Source organism: Apiospora hydei (assembly GCF_038363865.1).
Source record: "Apiospora hydei strain CBS 114990 chromosome Unknown utg000006l_segment0_segment0, whole genome shotgun sequence".
Classification (NCBI taxonomy): Eukaryota; Fungi; Ascomycota; class Sordariomycetes; order Amphisphaeriales; family Apiosporaceae; genus Apiospora; species Apiospora hydei.
Window position 1 is genome coordinate 3,906,100 of NW_027117365.1, and position 19,310 is coordinate 3,925,409.

Below are 19,310 nucleotides of genomic sequence, written 5' to 3' on the forward strand. Positions count from 1 at the left end.
GCTGTAAGCCACCAGTGTAAGTGGAAGAGCACTTGGTCATCCGAAATCCAGTATGATGTTATTAGTTTTCGACCTAAGCATATGAATTATCAACTTATATAAATCTCATCCGGGCGTTTCCATCTCCTCGAGTCCCCTTACAAACCCAGTTCGTTGCTTAACGGCCAAGCCGCCATGTTGAATGTACGGCCACCACACTTCCGTTTCTTCCCCTCATGCATCACTTCCTCGACACCGGTTCAAGTCACGTACATATGAGGATATATGCATCTTAGGCAGACGCTCTTGGAGAGCAGAATCTCGGTCTTCCTTCTGCTGCCCGATACTAGGGCCGCGTCCTGCCCGTTCTGTGGCACCCGAGGCGCCAGAGGCCGGACACGGCCCTCACTTGCAGTGCCACGCGAAGCCATGAATGCAGCAGACAGCATGATGTATCGGGCACGTGAGGAACACAAGTTGCGATGTCCTCCGTCCACTATTCACATTTTCACTCTCTTTTAGCAGCCGGGACTCTCTCTCACGGTAATATCCGTCCTAGCAGCCTTGATTCCGTACACGGACAAGTCTGCCTGCATGCCCGGCAGAACGAAGACAGCGCTCATCTCGCCACCAAATGCCTCAAGCGGGTAAATGCCGCGAAACTCGAGACCGATGCGCTGGCACACTTTCCTCGAGTCGGCGTTGTCGCTGCTCGTGAATCCGAACACGCCCTCGAGACCCAGCCCTTCGCCCTCACGTGGGACATCGTTATCATCATCCGCGGAAGCTGCGGAAGCCACTTCGCTGGTAGGAGAAGGCTTGGGATCTGTCGCGTATTTGATGATGCGCTTCCCCGCCTCGGTCGCGTATCCTTTCCCAGCGTACGCGGGTAGCAGGGCGAATCCGCAGTCGGGCACCGTGTAATGGGCCCCGCGCATCAGCGTCACGATGCCGATGGGGACCTGGCCGGGTTTTAACAGCGCGGCGGGTTTCTCATTGTCATCGTTGTCGGCGGCAGTGCTGTCGCCTCCTTCGACGACGATGTCCCGAGCGAAACGCAGACTCGTGACGTACGGCCCGTACCCATTCCGCTCGTGCCAGCCGGGCATCCAGTTCTCGATCTGCGCCTGCGCCTTCTCAGGCGTGTCGACGTTGGTCTTGTTGTGCTTGGTGTAGAGCTCGCTGGTGTAGAGGTCCACGAGGAACTGGTTGTGCTGGGGTGCGTGGAAGTGCGAGATGTAGAGGCGGGGCGAGGTAAGGTGGAAGGTGGGAGAGGGAACGAAGGGCATGTTGGGCGAAAGTGTTTAGTGTCAATGAAAGGGTGTACGATTTAGATCTGGTGTTGTTCGGGGTCTTGTTACACAGCCGTGGTCCAGATAAGCTGCATGTCAGAAAATCGAATGGGTTTCGTAAGAACAGTATGTACAATAATTTGGGGCGAGGGATGGTGCTTTTATGTCTATTCCCGTTACCAGTATTCTTGTGTGACAAGCACTCTCATCTGCTACCACTTACCACACACACTCTCTCTCTCTCTCCAGTCGCTGCTAGGAACTACAAGATATGGCCTGCAGCTCTTGGCAGCTCTTGGAGAGTATTGCCGGTGCTTGTTTGTCAGCTTACTGGTATCCACTGGAGTGAGTCACCGACAGCGCCAGCTTCTTCCTCTGGTCAAGTATATGTCCCGAAGCGCCAAACGCTATGTTGCAGTGACTCAAATCGGTATATCCGATCGAGCAGGTAGCTCAGATGAAAGCTACGAGGGAGGGTCCTCGCAGTTGTTAGAGCCCGGCCCAGATTCTAGACGTCACTGGGATCGTAAAACGGGCCAATCAGGTTCATGCGCGATAAAAGACGCGTGGTTATGATACCCTCAAGATTTCTTGCCCAGTCTCTCGGCGCCCGACAGGTTCTTTAAACAAGGGGCGAAGAAAATCTCCCCTGAGATGGCTTGCTTGGTCGTACAAGCCGCAACGACGAGCCAAAGGAGGAAGACGCATCCCGATCCGATCTAAGCGGCAGAGCAACTTGTTAGCTTGTATGATCGCCAACCCGTGTGACTGACTGCACTCGGGGAAGCGCACTGGACGAATACTCACCATGGCTGTCACACTGAAGAAGGTGCTATGTAGAACCGAGCCCAACTCGGTGGTGCACGCCACCCAGACCCCGAGAGGGAACGTGAATCCCCACCAACCCATATTGAAGGGGAAATTTCTCGTCGTAGCGATGCTGATGACGGCGTACGCGAGCCAGACCAGGCCAATCCCCCACATGATCAGGGCGATGCAGGCACCAATGCCCTCGATCAAGAGGCCGAGTGGCTCGGTATAGGTGGTGTCATAATCCCGCGCTGCCATGGCTGTTCCTCCGCCGTGCGACAAGAACTTACGAGTTACTTGGGTCAACTTCGCGATGCCGAAGCCGCCCTGGCCGAACGGACCGACGGGCAGCAGCACCGACACGATGGCCTCGCGCGGCGGCAGGGCGTGGTTGCTCAGACGGACTTGGTACATGGCGAGGATCAAGACGGAGAAGAAGACGCCGATGCCCCACGACATGTATGAGGCAATGAGCGTGGTCTGCACATGGGACGGATCAGGCAGCACATTGGCCACGACACCGCCACTTGCTGCAGCGACGACGCAGGGCACGATGGGCAATAGCAGTGCTGCGGTCAGGGAAGCTAGGTTTGTCTTGCCAAGATGAATACTGTCGACTGTGTTAGCGATGTGGCCTGTACATGATAGGGGGTTGGGGCGATGACAGAGCTGGTAGAAGGCAAAGATGTAACTTACACCAGAAATGGCAGAGAGACACAGCAAATAAGCGATATAGCGAGATCGAACCACCACAGGCCCCATGCCAGATACGCTGCCCAGTTGCCCCAAGCCGGCACACAGACGAACACGATCATGTTGATGATTGCTTTTCATCCAATCAGTCTTCCAATGAACCATGCATATACACTTTTCAAGGCTTAGAGGAACTCACTAGCAAGGCCCATAGGAAAGGTGCCCAGAAACACGGACTGTGTCGGATGCTGGATCATGACGCACCAAATCTGCGGGTATAAGACATACCTCGCTACAGAAATGGTGGTGAAAGCGGTCATGAGAAACACATTAAGTGCGAAGAAGCCCACCGAGATCCATCGGATCCAGTCCGTGTTGTACGGGAGGTTGTGCAAGAGGATGGACACGATGCCCGTCCCCATGGTCACTGTGAACCAGCTGTGGGTGGAAAGAGTCAGCAGCAGGACGAGGGTCCTCACGTCCATAAACCGACTACAAAGAATAAAAAATAAAAAATGTGCTTACGAAGGAGTAAAATTCCGAATGATCCTCCTCCAGCCGGCATCGTTCTTGGAAGTGCACGGCGCGGCCCCCTCGGGACACGACGGAGGACTAGATTCCGAATCGTTTCCTGACCCAAGGCCAGGCTCACTTGTTATTGTCATGGTCGTAGCGGCCGACATACTTCACACGGACACGGAGCTGATAAGGAGAAACGGACGGCCGTAGGTGAAAGTTGCTTGGTCCGGCCAAGCAGAGTTCGAGGGACGGAAAATACGGGTTAGCCTGACTTGAAGCATCTGCAGCTATCCTACATCTTACCATTTCCGTCCATTCCGGTATGATTAATATGGGTCATGGGATGCTTGCATAGAATAAACGAGGGCAAGCAGGACATAACCTTACGATGCCGCACACAGGAGTGTTGCTGCTTGGACTTGGTCTTTGACTTCAATGTTGACTAAGAAGAATTCCGGTGACCGGAGGACGGCCCAAGTGGGTCAGCGAAGAACTGACCAGCATTTCCAGGGTCCAAGACTCCAAGGGGTTTGGGTCACGTGGAAAAGAACATGTCGTCCTCAGAAACGATTAAATAGGGGCAGGGGTACTGGGTATGTTCAGGTCGAAAATGCAGCATTTTTGAACGTTGAGATTTCAGATCATCACCTTTATGCTGTTTGTGTGTTCTCTCCCGGTCTTGAACGTCCTGCGCCCGTCCCGCGCAGAAGAAAAACGGACCACGGATGATGTATCTTGCTCACTGGGGACCCCACCCACGAACCAAGCAAGCGTCCGGTGCTAGCCGATAAACATCCAACGCATCGCAATTGACGCAAAGACCTAACAAGGACCAGCCATTGAAGCAGGCGAGTCCGTACACAAGCCAAGCCAGAATATCTCCCACGTGAACAATGCCACCCGCCTCAGCCTGCTTCACCTCTCTTTGTCCGCCAGAACACTTGACCCGGAGCTGCTTATCATACTGGTTGGCACGAGCCTAAACCTTTGGCTTCGCACAAAGCTAAGGATCCGTCCGGACCCAATTTCGCAGCCACCGAAAAGAGACAAACATACGTAATTTGACTTTGATGGCCCGGCAATACTGGAGAAAGACGGCCCCGACATCAGCCTACCCCCGCAGGGATCCTCGTGCACCTTGCTGTTTTCGTACCCAAAACCTGCAGCCTGTATCACGTTGTATGATAGATACCAAACCTCGTCGACCATCCGAGCTCGGGACGCACCCCTAGCCAGCCACAGCTGCTATCGTTTGCGTGAAAAGCGGAGTCGTCGGCCTGGCCCACCCTGACACCTTGGGAATAGTGCCTACTCACCGTCTCCCTCTCCCTCTCCCTTTCCCGCTGGCAAAACCAGATAAAGCTGATTGAACACGCTGTCGTAACCAACATCAAAACCCCAACCCAAGACCACACAAGATACACAATACCATAGCAACCCCAATCCATACTCGCGCAACCATGACTTGCACAATCCTTAGCCCCCTCCGACAGCAGGAGACGTCAGGAGAGGCCAAGATGGATCGTTTTGACACGCTGGTAGAGTCTCTCAAGGACATCCTGGGCCCTTCTTCGGGCATCACCTCGGATGATGTGGACGTTGGTGACCTTATGCATGCCATGGAGCAGTACGCATCCGACGATAGGGAATGGTCCCCGTATGCCATGGCCGATGCGAGTCGGGCATACACCCGCAACCTCGTCGACGAAGGAAATGGCAAGAGTAACTTGGTAAGGAACGGATCCGCGACCCATCACTCGATGGGCCACCAGGTCATCAAGCCAATACTGACAGAACTGTAACTGTACAGCTCATCCTCGTTTGGTCCCCGGGCAAGGCGTCTCCTATCCACGACCATGGCAATGCGCACTGCGTCATGAAGATTCTGCGCGGCACCTTGACCGAGACGCGGTACGACTTCCCAGACGGCGACAAGAACAAGCCGATGCAGGTCAAGTCCACCAGCCACCACAAAGAGAATGCAGTAGCGTATATGGCCGACGAGCTGGGAGTGCACAGAATCTCCAACGAGGGGAGCGACTTCGCCGTCTCGTTGCACCGTGAGTGAAGCCCAGCCCGTCGAGATGGGTGTTCCGTGTTGGACCGCTTGACTGACGTGGAAGCAGTGTACACGCCCCCTAATGTTGCCAAATCCGGCTGCAACATCTTTGATCTTCGGTCGGGTAAGAAGAGCCATGTCCCCAAGTGCGGCTACTTCTCCAAGTTCGGCCGCATCTTGAAGGAGTGATGAGAAGAGAGATGATAGAGATAGACCACCATGATGTTTGGGGCGTTTGACCTAGCGTTTGTTTTCCGATAGCGGGCATTCCTTTGGATAGGACCATGCCTCGATGCCACGACGAGATTGTTTCGATATATCCGGCTTTGGTGTAATGGCGTCCACATAGTATGACTTAATGATTGTGATGGAGTATTCAGGCTAGTCAATGAGAGACACCGTTCCACGCACGCAAGCAACATGCAGTCAGTGAAAACATGCCTCGCCCGCGATCAACTAGACCAGAAGACTCCAGCACCATCGTGTATAAGTAGGTATGTAGGAAGATGAGAGAAAGAAGTGGTGGATGAGGTTGTTGGACGCTGAACACACCCCCAAGCAAAGGAAGCATCCGCTCTGGCCGTAAGAGGAAAGGCTTCGATCACGCAATCCAAGTGGCTTTCCATTGGCTGGTACAAAATGCTTAAAGTGGAGCATCCAGTCAGTCGGCAGCCACCTGCACTCAAACACATTCCTAAGGTACTTACTTCATGTTAGGTATGACAACCACGCGACAGTCATTGTATGTGGTAGGTAACATTGAATTTATTGGTTTCTTGATTACGATTGATTCACTTTCATAACAGTGGCTAGTAAAGTTGGGTCGAGTCAAAGCTGTCGCTCATTTCGATTTCCAGTAGAAGGACTGGCTACTATGTACGTAGCTGACGATAGATAAGTCAAACACGATCAAGTGAAATGGTTCATTATGTATATTCAAATGGTATCTCTAGCTCTCTCTCCGGCCGTATCTATAGCCTAAACGCCGAAAACCCCTTATACATAATCCATATGTATATATAATAGCAACTGTCCCCGTGACCCATTCATGACATGTATCCGTATAGCCCCCGCCCCCGCCTATAAATGTCTCGTTAATTCATCATCAATCCAACGAAGTCTTTTTCCGCTTGGCCGGGCGGCCCGTCGAGTCCACCCCCTCGACGAAGTGGCCCTTTTCGATCTGGTGCTGCCGGAGGTTGTCCGGCCGGTTCTTGTACGCGCTCGTGCAGCCGGGGTACGAGCACTTGTAGATCCGCGGCGGGTCCGTCGAGTGCTGAAGCTTCTTGTGTTTTGCCATGCTGCCCTTGAACCACTGGGGGTCGCCCTTGGGCCGGTAGCCACAGATCTCGCAGCACGAATTGGCCTCAACCTTGTGTTGTTGCTGGGCGGCCGTGGAGCCTGCTCCTTCTTCGCCTCCTGGGCCACCATTGCCACTGACAACGGCTTCTGCTGCAGATTGCATGCTGCTTGTGACAGAGCTCATGGATCCCGACTCTTGGCCCGATGGCATGTTGTTGTTGGCTGCTATTGAGGAGTTCCTTCGTCCGAGTATCGTAGGATTGACGGTTGAATCAAAAGCCGGAGCTCCAGTCGAGGCCTGGGGAGCTTGTGCAATTGCCGAACCCTCAAGCACCGACGATACCTCTGTAGGTATTAAGAAGTCGGGGTTGTCGCCAACAAAATCCTCGTCCAAACTGTGGAGGAACTCATCAAAAACGTCCGGCACAGAAAAGCTGCCTATGTCTTCTCGTGGAGGCTCATCAGGAACCCCGCGGATGAGGGATTCTACCAAATCCACCCCTAGTGTGTGGTATCTTGATCTTGAATTCAAGCCTTGCTGTGTATAGATGGGGTCACACAAGGACCGAACATCCCGAGTGTACGCGTCAGAGAATTGCGAAGTTGGCAAAACGCTCTGCCGAAATGTCAGTCTCGCTAATCCAATCTCATAAAAAGAAAAAGAAAAGAAAAAAGAAATACCCGGGGTAGCTTACCTTTCCCGCCTGAAGGATCTCGAGCTCAAGGCGTCTGATAGATGTAATGTACCCAGATTCAACCTTGTTATACAATGCTCGGAGTCTAGAAGCCAATGCATCATTCTGCGACCCGAAGTTCTGACTCAGAATCCGGGTGATGTAGTCAACCGTTATTACGAACGCATCCGTTGGTTTCGGGCCCTGAGGTCTGCTGTTGTCTGATATGTGCATGGTCCAAAGATCGGATGTCAATATTTCGATACTCCCAATACTCCCGGCGTTGTCGAGGGCACTTGAAATTATTATAGCTTCAAGATCTGATCGTATGTTAGTAAGATATTGAGGTTATTCGATGCTTGATGGCACGGGTCGAGACACAAAGCAGCATATCGGGTGACTTACCATCTAGGAAGTTCTGCGCCACGCCAACCAAAGGGTCGGCGCCGGTAGGGGTCCCAGTATTACAGCGAAATTCCGGCGATTTACCCTTTGGGTCCGGGGTAAGAAATGTCGAATTGGCTTGCTGCACACTGTGGGTAGCCTCACGCGGCTGCCATATAGCCCGCACAAGTTGACAGAAGACACCACGTTGATCCGCGCTCAGAAATCCTTGGTATGCCATGGCCTGTTGGAATAACTGTTTGCACCGGTTTGAGAGATCGTCCTCATGGAGGACCAAAGACAGTGCGTAGGCCAGATGGACAAAGCATATGTAGTCGATTGGCTTCTCGGGATCTAGGCCACCAAGAATGCCTCGGAGTGAGGCCAGGCCCTTGAGCGCAACCTGTTTCGCACTCAAGGATCTGAGCTCTTGTGCCAGTAGGTTCCCTCCAAGGCTGGGGCCAGTCTTTGCAACGGACGATGTGACATGCTCTCGCAAGGTATCCCAGACTGCATTTACCAACGCTTGTGTTTCGCTGCCTGCATTGATGTGTTGTTCCTGGGCCATTTGTGGCGGAGGTACTTCTCCTGATTGGTTGTTATTAGTGAACAGCACATTGATCTCGGTATCGATACTCGATGACCACGAAAAGTTTTGTTCCTGGTCGAAATCAAACAGTGGCTCGTTATTCCAAGCCCGCGGCATGGACAGGCTCAAAGGGTCGTCACCTGGGAGCTCAGAGATGTTGCCCAGGGCATACTCGCCGTCGTCAACCTCGGCCTCCAATGAGGTTTGAAGCAGGACTGTTTTATCACTGACACCATCTCCTACTGCTCCATCCCAACAGACAATTGTGGGGTGGTCCTTTGGGAACTTGCAGCTGTTTTCTCTGGATAGCGCGCTCGATTCGATCTCATCGGGACTGAAAGGGGTGATTGGTGACGTCAAGTTGGTGTTAATGCTCGAATCTAGTGTCCAAGCCAATGAACCAGCGCTCATTGGTGATATTGAACTGTTTGCGGAACGCAGCGAAGAGCTTGGGGTGAGATAGGCACCAGATCGTTTCACTGGCCGCCGCCCAACGTTCTGCGTGTCCAGTGCTAAAGAAGGCCGGCAGCATCCCGGTGATGAGTTAAGACCAGTAAGGCCGATAGCTGGCGCGATCATTGAATCGATGTTGTTGGACGGAAATGACTCATTGGAAACCGCCGGTTGCGCTTCATAGTTGACGGAGTCGAGTTGAAGGGGCTGGGAGCTGGAATCCATCTCTAGTATTTCAGTTCCTCCCATCTCAATCTCGATTGTTGGCTGCTGAGGCTCGGGTTCTATCGGTTCTTGGGGAATGTCAAGTGAGTCATAGCTTGGAGGGGAGGGCATCGCATCATCTGCGACGACTTCGACCATCTCTTCCTTTCGGGACCTGTGCCCCAGAGTAGAAAAGAAGGTCTTGGCCTTTTGGATCATGCGTCGTCGCTTGGTCGTGGGATGGCCAGCAAGGCAGCCCTTGCATTTCCCTTCTTCGCTATAGCGTTCCACCTTCATGCAGTCGTAGCATACATATTCGCCAGTCGCAAAGTGTCTGCAGTCGGTGAGATGCCCAAGCATGTCCTCATGGTTGTTGAATTGCTCTCCGCATCTAAGCAAGGGGCATCTCAGCCTCTCACTATGTGCCATCCGAACCGACTTGTTGCGCTTCACAGCGGCCCAGACGATGAACCGTTGCCTCGCACAGTCCTCCCCAGAGGTTTGTCGAGTACTAGAAGCAGTCAGCACTCGACATATTATTGATGCCAATAGTGAGTAGTAGAGGCCACGGGCGTACATGCAAGACTCAGATGCTCTGGATCTACTCGCCGTGCTCAAGCTGGAGCTCGAACGCCTCCGTGAGGGCCATGGGTTGGACTCGACCGTCGACGTTCCCGTATCCGGTAAGCTGTCTCGGTCCAAAAGAGGGTGTCGGCGGCGGCTGATCGTCCCGCTCCTGAAGCCTTTTTCGAGTCCATTGTAGCGGGCAATGTCACAGTATAGCACCACGCAGCAGCTCGGTGACGACAACATCAATGGATTTCCACGTCGGCACCGGCAAGATACCAGGACCTCAAGTTATGTGGAAACATTTCAAAGTGCTACCTCAGCAAAGATGACAAAATTGAGGGTTCTATTTAGGACTGCAAATGATACAAAGGTACAAGCGTAGGACTTTTAGGCAGGCCTGCAAGTCTCATTGGCAGAAGTCCATATCCGGCATACACTTGCATGCAAGTTCTGGAGGGCGCAGGGGACCCAGAAGGGCTTGGAGGGACGTTGGGGGCGGGATCTAACTCGATGAAGTACGGTAGGCAACAAGGCTGAATCCGCCGATCCGCTATGCCTTGAGGGATTCGAGCAAAGCCGCTGCAGCGGCAGCTGAATGGCGGAGCGAATTGGGTCATAGGCTCGGGCTCGAACCAATGGCAGCACGGGGACCGCCGAGCAGAGGTGCTTAGGACCTAGGCAGCACCGCGCTGCAGTCCTTTCGTCTTATGCCCGCCGGTCCTCGACGAATGTCCTGGGCGTCTCCAAGTTTTGGAGACGGGAAAAGGCATTGGATACAGGCCCAGACAAGGTGGCATTGAGAGTCATCAAATTGATCGGTCAGCCCAAACCCAAACCCCGTCGGAATCGTGAAGGGCGGCGAACCCAGAAAACCCAGAAAACCCCGTGCCAGAGGCAACATTGAAATGGGTAGCAAATGGGCCAACGTAGGAGAGCGAAGGGGGGTTTGATTAAGTAGACCTATCATGGCCAAAGTCTGTTTGTTGATCTTCAACCCTTTCAGCCCTACAAAGGCACCCCTGGCTAGGCCATCTCGAAGACCGTTGCAAGAGTTCCAATGACTTCTTGTTTGGGTGGTTGGTCAGACAAACATGACAATGGGATGTTGGGGCATGCGGGCGCGCGCCATGTCGAAAGGCTGTCTGCCCTACCATCGGTAAGTAAGCTGGGTGGGATGTAGGATGTAGGATGTAGGACCTTGGTCCTTTTGGTTGGTGGAGGGGAGCTGTCTGGCTGTGATCCCTGGGAAGATGCACGACAGACAACTTGGGCACAACAAGCACCAGCCACGCAGATTACCTCATGGATCGCACAGATTGAGGTTGCGCTTGCGGGGAAGGATGGCGGGAGACCAGACACTACTACCGTTAAAAGTCGGCGTAAAGGGAGCAATCATTCAAGAGGGTAGTTGAGGGTATGTAGTATTTGCCTGCTAGCACCTTGTCCAAAGAGGGCGGGGTGGCCGATCAGCTAACCGAAGAAGCGACAAGCTGCATACGGCGAGCGCAGCGTACTTGTTCTGCGCACACCACCGCTGACATTCCAATCTATACCCTTATGCAAGAAGGTATTTATTGGCTTGTCTGGTAGATGCACTTTGGCTGATGTCATCTGGAATACATATCTCGGTGGTTCGTCCATCCACGCCAGACAATCGGGCTTCGTCTATATGGCATCCGTGGCATCGTGTGTCCACGAATGGCATGGAGTGCAAGTGGTCTTAATCATCAGGAGAATTCCATCGGGGGATAGACATCGTCACATTGCACTGAAAATACCAAGATACCCCGCTTGCAGGTGGAAACCAAAGCTTGAGAGCTCCAAGGAGTCCTGGACAACCTTTTCTTTCTTTAGCACCACGCACCCAAGCACCTCACGTCAGGTCAACAACTTACGTGTTAGCTGTTTCAGGAAGACGCATGCTGACGAGGATGCTGGAGGGGTTAAGCTCAGAACCACGCATCTGGCACTTTGTTTCAGATAAGAAACCACCTCAAAGCTCAATTCAATTGGCATGGACTCCATTTCCAGAACCACGCGGCAGACTTTTGAAGGAATGCGCTGCAACGGTAGTGTCTCGAGATCGACCCTGCCGCCCCCCAGGGATTAAGGAGGCCCTGGGAGGCCCTGATGACGAACCGATCTCGAGAGAAACAGAAACAGCCCCTCTTCTCTCGCACTTCCCTCTTCATGCCCCCTCCAGGACCCCGTCATTCTGCCCCGTCCATCAATCGCTTGTCACCGTCTCGGAATGCCGTGCTTTGTGGGACGCGAGAGAAAAAAAAAACTCGGAGAGGGTGCAGTAGTGCAGGTCCATGTCCTTGGGAATCCAACCTTGTCCCTGGGTAGGTTGAGGGGACGGGCGTATTGGAACACGCGGTGCCGACTTTAGATACACATCCAAGATGGACTAGCAACGACGCTTACCACGCTTGTCACGATGTTGAAAGACACATGATAAGTCCAATCGCCATGCACCATTCCAACCAACAGCATGTGGCGCCTGCCGGGTCACCAGCTCGGGACGATGCTATTCGTCTGTGGCTTCCTCTCTTATCAGATAACCTGCCGGAGAGCGAGAGCGACGGTGACATGATAGGTAAGTGATCAGTGACAGCCGGTTTTGCCCCAGCTTCAAAAGGACTCGTCTTTCCCGACAGGGTGCCAGGGGGTGGGTTGTGTTGAGCATGAAGCGAGAGGCAAGCAAGCAAGCGGCTTGAGGAATGACATCGCTTGTTGGTTGGTGGGCATCGTTGGCCCATTTTCGTTGGTATAGCTACATATCGTCTCAAGTCTTGACTCTCTGATCAGCCAGCATCTCCACCCGGAAGCGTCTTCAGCGACGATCGCGGCCTTCTGATAAACATTTGCACCTGCCCATTCGTGAAACCCAACGAACGCTCCCACATCTCATACTCCCGTCATTCTTGTTCCTATTCCCCGTCGGCCTCCACAAGACGACGACGACCAAACCCACCACTCCAGCCCTTCTTATTCCAGTCTGCCTGGCCTGCGAGACATCTCGCAGACAACATCTAGCACATGTCTAAGAACCGCTTCTTTTCCCAAGAATTTAAGATTTAAAAGTCTTTCCACAATCTCGGCCCGCACTTGACTACTTCTACTGTCACTTGGACGTCGTTCGTCGGTCTGCCACCTGCCCTACATTTTTACCTACATTTACCTACATATTACCGACCGACCATTCCATCCAGGGTCCATTGAAACGACCCCTCCAAAACCCAGCAGATCGGTAAAAATTGACATTTCAGACGCCGACAGACGACTTTAACCGCCTGGCGCCATCCCATCCCATCGCAGACGACCGGTCGAAACCAGAATTTTATTTCGTCTTAATTTGCCCTATTATCTCGCTCTCGGGGCTCTTTGTTCTACTTGCCTCGCGGCCCCCAAGTCTCCCCAGCCGTTACGGGCCTGGCCTCCGAACGCTGGCCGGCCACACAAAATGCTTAGATGGCGCACGTGGTTCCCAGAGAGCTGGACCTGAACACCTGCAGTCATGATTCAATAGTCGACAAATTCAATGCAGTGCCTGGGCTCAGGACTAGCACTGGTAAGTTGAGATATCGTGCAAATTGCAAACCATGGCGGTGATTTGTGCTTTTCCCAATTCCTCCCTCTTCTTGCATGTTCCTTTCCTGGCCTGTCATCCCTCTCCAGTGCCAGGCACCAATTGCTTCTTGCCCTGGGTATGAGCAGGAGAGACAATTCATATCATCATCGGCCTCGAACATCACCGGTGCATAGTGTGTTCCATATAATAAGCCTCTGCCAAGGAGCTTCCAGCTACCACTGCCGGCATCAACTTATCAAGCTGCCGACTGACTGACGGTCCCCCATTTTTGCATTACAGCATTCTTCACCTTCCTCCGGGCGAATCTGGTGGTGAACCCCTCGGCCATGTCCTCCAACGCCAACACGCCTATGCTCGAGCCATACTCCTCCCAGACGCTGCCTCCGCCCTCCCCGGTGCCCCTGGCCGCTGTCTCGGACAACCACCGCCGTAATCCCGCCGCCGCGCCCAGCCTCGGCCCAGTCCCCGACGACCTGCCGCCGCTGGAGATCGGCGTCCTGAAGGACGAGACGGACCAGGTCGATGCCCTTAACCTCGTCGCCGACTCGATCGCGCAGCAGCGCCAGCTCGCCTCCTTCTACACCGTCTTCCACCCGTACCTGCTCGCCGTGCTGATCGCCGCGCTCGGCCTCGGCTTCCAGTTCTCGTGGCGCATGAAGCGCGACCTCGGCATGGCCCTCATGCTCCACTCGGCCGTCCTCATGACGTACCTGCTCGCCATCCGCTACTTCACGGGCCGGTACATCGCCATCGCCGAGGGCCTCCGCTGGGACTGGATGGTGTCGCCCGACACGGGCGACCAGGACACCGTCATCGGCGTGCGCTACGGCAAGACGCTGATTGGCGCCCTGGTCCTGCGCCTGGAGCCGCCCGCCGCCGTAATGGCCGCGGCGGGCACCTCTAAGCGGCGCACGCGCTCCTCGGTCTTCAAGGGCGGCAAGGGCGTCATCCGGGCCTGGACCGTCATGCTGCGGTACCGCGGCAAGGGCGTCGGGTCGGACCTGCTGCACGAGGCCGTCAAGGTCACGCGCGAGAAGTGCGGCAAGGACGCCGCGGTTGGGTTCGCCAAGGAGCACGCGAACAGCACTATGGTGTTGCCCGAGGTGTTCAACGGGCAGTTCCGCAAGAACGAGCAGAGGGCCGCCAAGGCGTTGGATAAGGTCCTGGGCGAAGGCACTAGACGTAAGCGATGAATCTTATAAGTATATATATAACCTACCAATCCCTGTGCTCAGGGAGCTCTCGTTTTGAGGTTCTGCTGCTGGTCAAATTTTGGTAAAACGGAGAGGGCGGAGAGGGGAGGGGATCTATATAGAACAGGATCTGGTTGCAGTTGATACCCATTCATTCAATCCTACAAGCATTTCACACTTACGTGTTAGTCATTCTTCATGCTACACTCGCTAAGAACCGGTCGATGCTTGAGACTCTCGGGAATTACGCAAGTAATGGGTATCGTGATTCTCAATATGGGAAATAATGCCTAGTAGAAACCTCGCCCAGTTTCGGCAGAATGATGTGGATGCATCGATGCCGTGACTCTCCCCCAAAACCAGAAATAATCACCGTAAATCAATAATCGTCGCCCAACGCCATAATGATCGCATCAACGTGGCATGGCGGCATCTAAGAGTTGTTGGCCTTGCCGGCCTTCTTGCCGTACTGGTAGTCATGCTCGAATCCCCAGACAGGGCGGCCATGGCGTCTGAGAGCATGAAGGATCTGTGAAAAGCAAATTGGTTACTTTAGTTTCACATTGCCCTCTACGTGCAACAAGAGCGCGGGCCAGAATCAGAGAACTAGATTCCTAGGGAAATGAACTTACGTCGTTCAGCGTGATCGTCTTGGCGCGACGATACTCGCAGTAAGTGGTCGCGTCGCGTAGGACCTAGTAGTCACAATATGAGTAACCTTTCGCGGAAAGAAGGAATTGGGGAACCACGTACCATCTCGACATAGGCTCGGAGGGCGCTACGCGTCTCCTGGTAGACGTGAGCTGAGATGCGCTTGACACCGCCACGGCGGGCGAGACGGCTGTGGATTGTATGTCAGTCATGAACAGATAAGAGCTTGAAGTTTCCGGGGCCGGAAGTCCTGGAAAAGGCAAGAGGGGCGTCAGGATGACTTACCGGATGTCAGGCTTGGCTACGGCGCAAGAACATCAAAGGTTAGTTACGTGCTACCTCTAGCCAGGCCAGGAGGCCTGTGACCAGGGAAAGAGAGCAAGGTGACGGGCCACTTACTGATGCCGTTGATGTTGTCACGAAGAACGTTGCTGTAAACGAGAATGTCAGTATACGGATGATGTGATCTGGTGTCACGTGTCCAAGGAAAACAGAGAGGTGACAGGCCGGCGTGAAGACAAGAGGCCGAGATGAGAGTTTGAAAGGAGAAACTTGGAAGTAAGTTGACTTACCGGTGACGCTTGGCGCCAGACTTGCCGCTGAGGGACTGGCCCAGGCCCTTAGAGCCCTTGCCCTTGCCCATGAACATGTAGCCGCCCTTGCCAGACATGGTGATGGATGTTGATGGATGAGTCGGTATGAGGTTGAGTTGTGGTGGTTGGTAGGAGGTGAGAGAAGAACGAACTGTGGAAGTTGGTGAGGCTAGAAGTGAATGTGGATGTGGAAGTGTGAAGGAGTGAAAGCAGAAGCAGAAGCAGAAGCAGAAGCAGAAGCAGAAGCAGAAGCAGAAGCAGAAGCAGAAGCAGAAGCAGAAACCAGACGAGAACAGGCAAGCTTCAAATACCAGAGTTGGCCCTGTCAACCCAATTGTTCAATGCTTTCAATGCTCGCGAGAAAAGAGTGTGAATGCAATTGTTGGTTGTCAGGCAACTGAAGTCAAAAGCCCATGAGAGGTATTGTGCAGCTGAAATGCCAAAAGTCGACGAGAGAAGACGACTTCTGAAAGTACTTCTTTTGCAGCTAGCACGAACGAACGAACGCGATGACCAGACCTGTGACAGTCCCGTGGAGGAGAATAACGGGGTGGCGATCGTAAATAGTCAGTGAGCGGGAGGAAGCGTGGCCAAAGTGGAGTGCCAAAGTGCAGCCGCTACAGGGATCGCTGGTTAGGTAGGTGCAGTCACTTAACGTTAGGTACCTAAGGTAAGTTTTGTACTTCAGGAAGTATGCAGGCAACTACACCCGAGAGACACATTGATATCGCATGCAATGAATAACATTGTCATGCCTCAACTATTTTCGATCTACACGTGCTTTGTTGTATATATAATACATGTCCACGACTGAATGCCTCCATGTAGGTACTAGCTTCGCGCATCTTTCCTTTTCCCAACCCGCGCCCAAGTCCATTGAGCGAGACCCGTTACCATCAACTCCAAAATCCATCCTGATATCATCCAAAAACATGGCCGTAACCGACAACGCCCATAGAAACCACCCACGCTAAACCCGTAGGAATTTGGCATGTCCATGCATGTCAGGCAGAGGCTATGTCTCTCCCAAGTATCCAACTCTTACACAGCCCTCACGTTGACCTGCCCTACCAACTACCACCATTGCTGCTGCTACAGCCCCCGTCTGCAACGGCGGCAAGCTGACCTGCCGCCTCACCCAAGCAACCGCCTCTTCCCACTCGATCCCACCAGCGCCCGCCGCACCCCGCCAACACCACTGGCATTGTACTCAAGGGCGTTGGAGCACGCCGTCACCAGATCGCGGCCCGAACTCCCAACCCACCAAAAGAGCCGTCCCGTGCGGTGGAGCAGCAGGGCCCAGTGCGCCAATAGCAGAAGTTCGAGGGGCTCCCACGGGGTGAAGCCACCGCTACCCCGGGCCGCCGCTTCCGCGCTCGCGGCCTCCATATCACGGCGCGCAAGCGTCGGGTAGGCCAAGAGGAAACACCGGACCGCGTCGCGCGCGTCCTCGGCGTAGAACCGCTCGAGGTGCGCAATTACCCTCTGGTAGTAGTCGAACGAGACGTCCACGTCGGCCTGCGTCTGCATATAGTTGTTGTCCGCCGCTGGCTGGAGCGAAGCAGGTGCCCCCATTCCCATCATTTTGAGCTTGGGTTGTTGATGCTGTTGTTGTCTCGCGCTCGCCGCCAATGCGGAAACGGTGGCAAAGTCATGGTGCGTGTTCTGGATGATGCGCGGATCGATCATGTCCATGACAGCGCTCATCTCATCGTACCCGCTGTCGTCTTGATCGCCAGAAGAGCGGACGAAGATCGAGTCTTCCATCGGTCCGGATGAGTAGGCCGCCATTGTCGATTCCTGGCTGGCCATCTCCCGCGTGGTGTTGTTGCCTGCCACCACGGCCGCTGCCTGTGAGTGCAGCTTCCTGTTCAGTAAGCGCAGTCGCGTGAACACGGCCTTGTGCTCTTTGTCTAAGATGTCCGGTGACGCCTCTCCTAGAAACATAATGGTACGTAGGGGCCAAGGACTGTCCAGCAGCCAACTCATGTGCCTTTGAGCAAGCTGGTAGGAGCTAGACAGGAGTCCGAATGTGACCTCGATCTGAGCCAGGCGGCTCTTCGAGCTTCTATTGTTGCCGCTGTTCGACATACCAATTTGGACCCGCCCGCCCCCGAGTTCCTTTGATGGCGATGATGTGGTATTTATTTGGGAAACGGCAAGGTTGAAGATGACCAACATCGCCGAGACGAAGACGAGGATGTGGTGGTTATCTGGCGTGGGGCTGAGAGCCGGATCACGGAACGCCGCGCTGGCTTTGTCATAATACTGCATGGCGATATCAGCGTACGAGTTGCGGCTGCTCTCTGTCGCCGACGTCATAGCCGTGTCCAAAGCGGCCGTGGCCATGATTGTCGAGAGGAGGACATCACTGTATTCGAGGGCCAGACGCGGCAGTACGCCCATACAGTAGTAGGCATCCTCGGGCACAGCGACAAAACCGGTATAAGTCCGGGTGCACCACCGGTGCATGAGTTCCAACTCGAGCAGCCTCTCGGAGCCCCATGGCGACAGGCTCATAGATGGATGTTGCGAAGGGCACTGGTGAGAGGGAGTTGATGCTCTCGAACTGGCGCTATCGCTGTGATGATTTGAGTAGGCGGCCAAGGAGGGAGACCGATTACCCTTGGTTCCCTTGAGAGTTGGATACTCGCAAGGGACTTGACGAAGTATGCAGTTTCCACACGGGGTCCCGATTCATCACACTACATCGCTTGTAAGTCTCGTGTGTGGAACATGGTGTGCGGGTTCTAGATCATCGTACCTTGACATGAAATTTCTTGCAGCTGCCGCAACCATGGCGGGACTTCTTATGAGGTCTCCTCTTGTGTTGTGTTACGGGTTTCGTCGTGGTCTTAGCTGATGTAGTAGTTTGGGCAGCCATCTTGGTTGACATCTGAAAGGGAACAGGTAAAACATTCGATCTATCCAGCACATGCACCCGCACGTTCGACTAGTCCAAAGAGCGCCTTTGGGTCGGTTATATAAAGTATGATGAGTTCATCTCTGACCAGGAACGATCGGCAATACGTAAGAAGGGAAGCGTCCCGGCAGCATGTATACCCACATGCTGCTCATGACTATAGGTAGGCCTTGGCAGTCGTCGGCTGTGCCCCCTACCGCCACGCATTCCTGCTCGTTCAGTACCTTGCCGAGGGACGAATAGACAGAAGGCGAATCAGGAGACTATTCAGGATGATGTAAGGTGATTTCCTGGTCCGCGGGTCTGTGTTTCCAGCAGGAAGCGATGGTGGAATGGTGGTGAGTGGCTGGCGACGGGCGACGGGCTTGCTTACTGCCATGCATTGCCTGCAGATCACGAAGGGGAACCCTGCCTTGTCAGATTGTACATACATGCCGACCAGACTTGGAGGGGTTCGAGTGTTTTCCTCTTTCGGGCAAACAGTGTCCACATACAACAGAGCCCCCTCAATCCGACTGTGGACTGTAAGCGGTAGGGCTGGCATGCTGGAGATTCGGAATGGAACCTTTCGATGGGTCAACTGGTCAACCCCCAAAGCTTGGCGGGCTTACTTAGCGAGCTCGACCCGATGCCGGTCGGCCAGTCGCTGTGCATGGCTCATCGTGGCTCATAACGAGTCATCTCTGCTTCTCTTTTTTTCTCTTTTTCTTTTTTTTGTCCTGTGCAACGGGATCTGTCAATGCATGTCTTGGATATGTCTGGTCGATCGCGGACCGACCGACCGACATTTCCCATCCGTATGTCATGTCATCCGCGGTCAGCTCTTA

The 19,310-nt window shown here is 53.9% G+C and overlaps 7 protein-coding genes across 7 annotated transcripts; 2 read left to right on the plus strand and 5 right to left on the minus strand.

Annotated features, from left to right (window-relative positions):
* Positions 1–497: 497 nt before the first annotated feature.
* Positions 498–1,268, minus strand: PG997_008451 (uncharacterized protein; the record flags this gene model as incomplete). Its single annotated transcript, XM_066812766.1, has 1 exon — positions 498–1,268. One exon carries the CDS (start codon positions 1,266–1,268, stop codon positions 498–500), a length of 771 nt encoding a protein of 256 aa, XP_066668108.1.
* Positions 1,269–1,852: 584 nt separating this feature from the next.
* Positions 1,853–3,439, minus strand: PG997_008452 (uncharacterized protein; the record flags this gene model as incomplete). The annotated part of the gene is made up of 5 exons (XM_066812767.1): positions 1,853–1,990; positions 2,079–2,691; positions 2,778–2,907; positions 2,974–3,212; positions 3,300–3,439. 5 exons carry the CDS (start codon positions 3,437–3,439, stop codon positions 1,853–1,855), a joined length of 1,260 nt encoding a protein of 419 aa, XP_066668109.1.
* A 1,314-nt stretch (positions 3,440–4,753) lies between these two features.
* PG997_008453 (cysteine dioxygenase) lies at positions 4,754–5,541 on the plus strand (the record flags this gene model as incomplete). Its single annotated transcript, XM_066812768.1, has 3 exons — positions 4,754–5,023; positions 5,104–5,353; positions 5,420–5,541. The coding sequence occupies 3 exons, from the start codon at positions 4,754–4,756 to the stop codon at positions 5,539–5,541; spliced, it is 642 nt and encodes a 213-aa protein (XP_066668110.1).
* A 916-nt stretch (positions 5,542–6,457) lies between these two features.
* PG997_008454 (uncharacterized protein) lies at positions 6,458–9,771 on the minus strand (the record flags this gene model as incomplete). Its single annotated transcript, XM_066812769.1, has 3 exons — positions 6,458–7,300; positions 7,350–7,648; positions 7,734–9,771. The coding sequence occupies 3 exons, from the start codon at positions 9,769–9,771 to the stop codon at positions 6,458–6,460; spliced, it is 3,180 nt and encodes a 1,059-aa protein (XP_066668111.1).
* A 3,231-nt stretch (positions 9,772–13,002) lies between these two features.
* Positions 13,003–14,316, plus strand: PG997_008455 (uncharacterized protein; the record flags this gene model as incomplete). Its single annotated transcript, XM_066812770.1, has 2 exons — positions 13,003–13,102; positions 13,403–14,316. The coding sequence occupies 2 exons, from the start codon at positions 13,003–13,005 to the stop codon at positions 14,314–14,316; spliced, it is 1,014 nt and encodes a 337-aa protein (XP_066668112.1).
* A 433-nt stretch (positions 14,317–14,749) lies between these two features.
* Positions 14,750–15,637, minus strand: PG997_008456 (histone H4; the record flags this gene model as incomplete). The annotated part of the gene is made up of 6 exons (XM_066812771.1): positions 14,750–14,845; positions 14,949–15,011; positions 15,070–15,157; positions 15,253–15,268; positions 15,367–15,398; positions 15,540–15,637. 6 exons carry the CDS (start codon positions 15,635–15,637, stop codon positions 14,750–14,752), a joined length of 393 nt encoding a protein of 130 aa, XP_066668113.1.
* A 1,057-nt stretch (positions 15,638–16,694) lies between these two features.
* PG997_008457 (uncharacterized protein) lies at positions 16,695–18,444 on the minus strand (the record flags this gene model as incomplete). The annotated part of the gene is made up of 3 exons (XM_066812772.1): positions 16,695–18,101; positions 18,185–18,265; positions 18,325–18,444. The coding sequence occupies 3 exons, from the start codon at positions 18,442–18,444 to the stop codon at positions 16,695–16,697; spliced, it is 1,608 nt and encodes a 535-aa protein (XP_066668114.1).
* Positions 18,445–19,310: the final 866 nt, after the last annotated feature.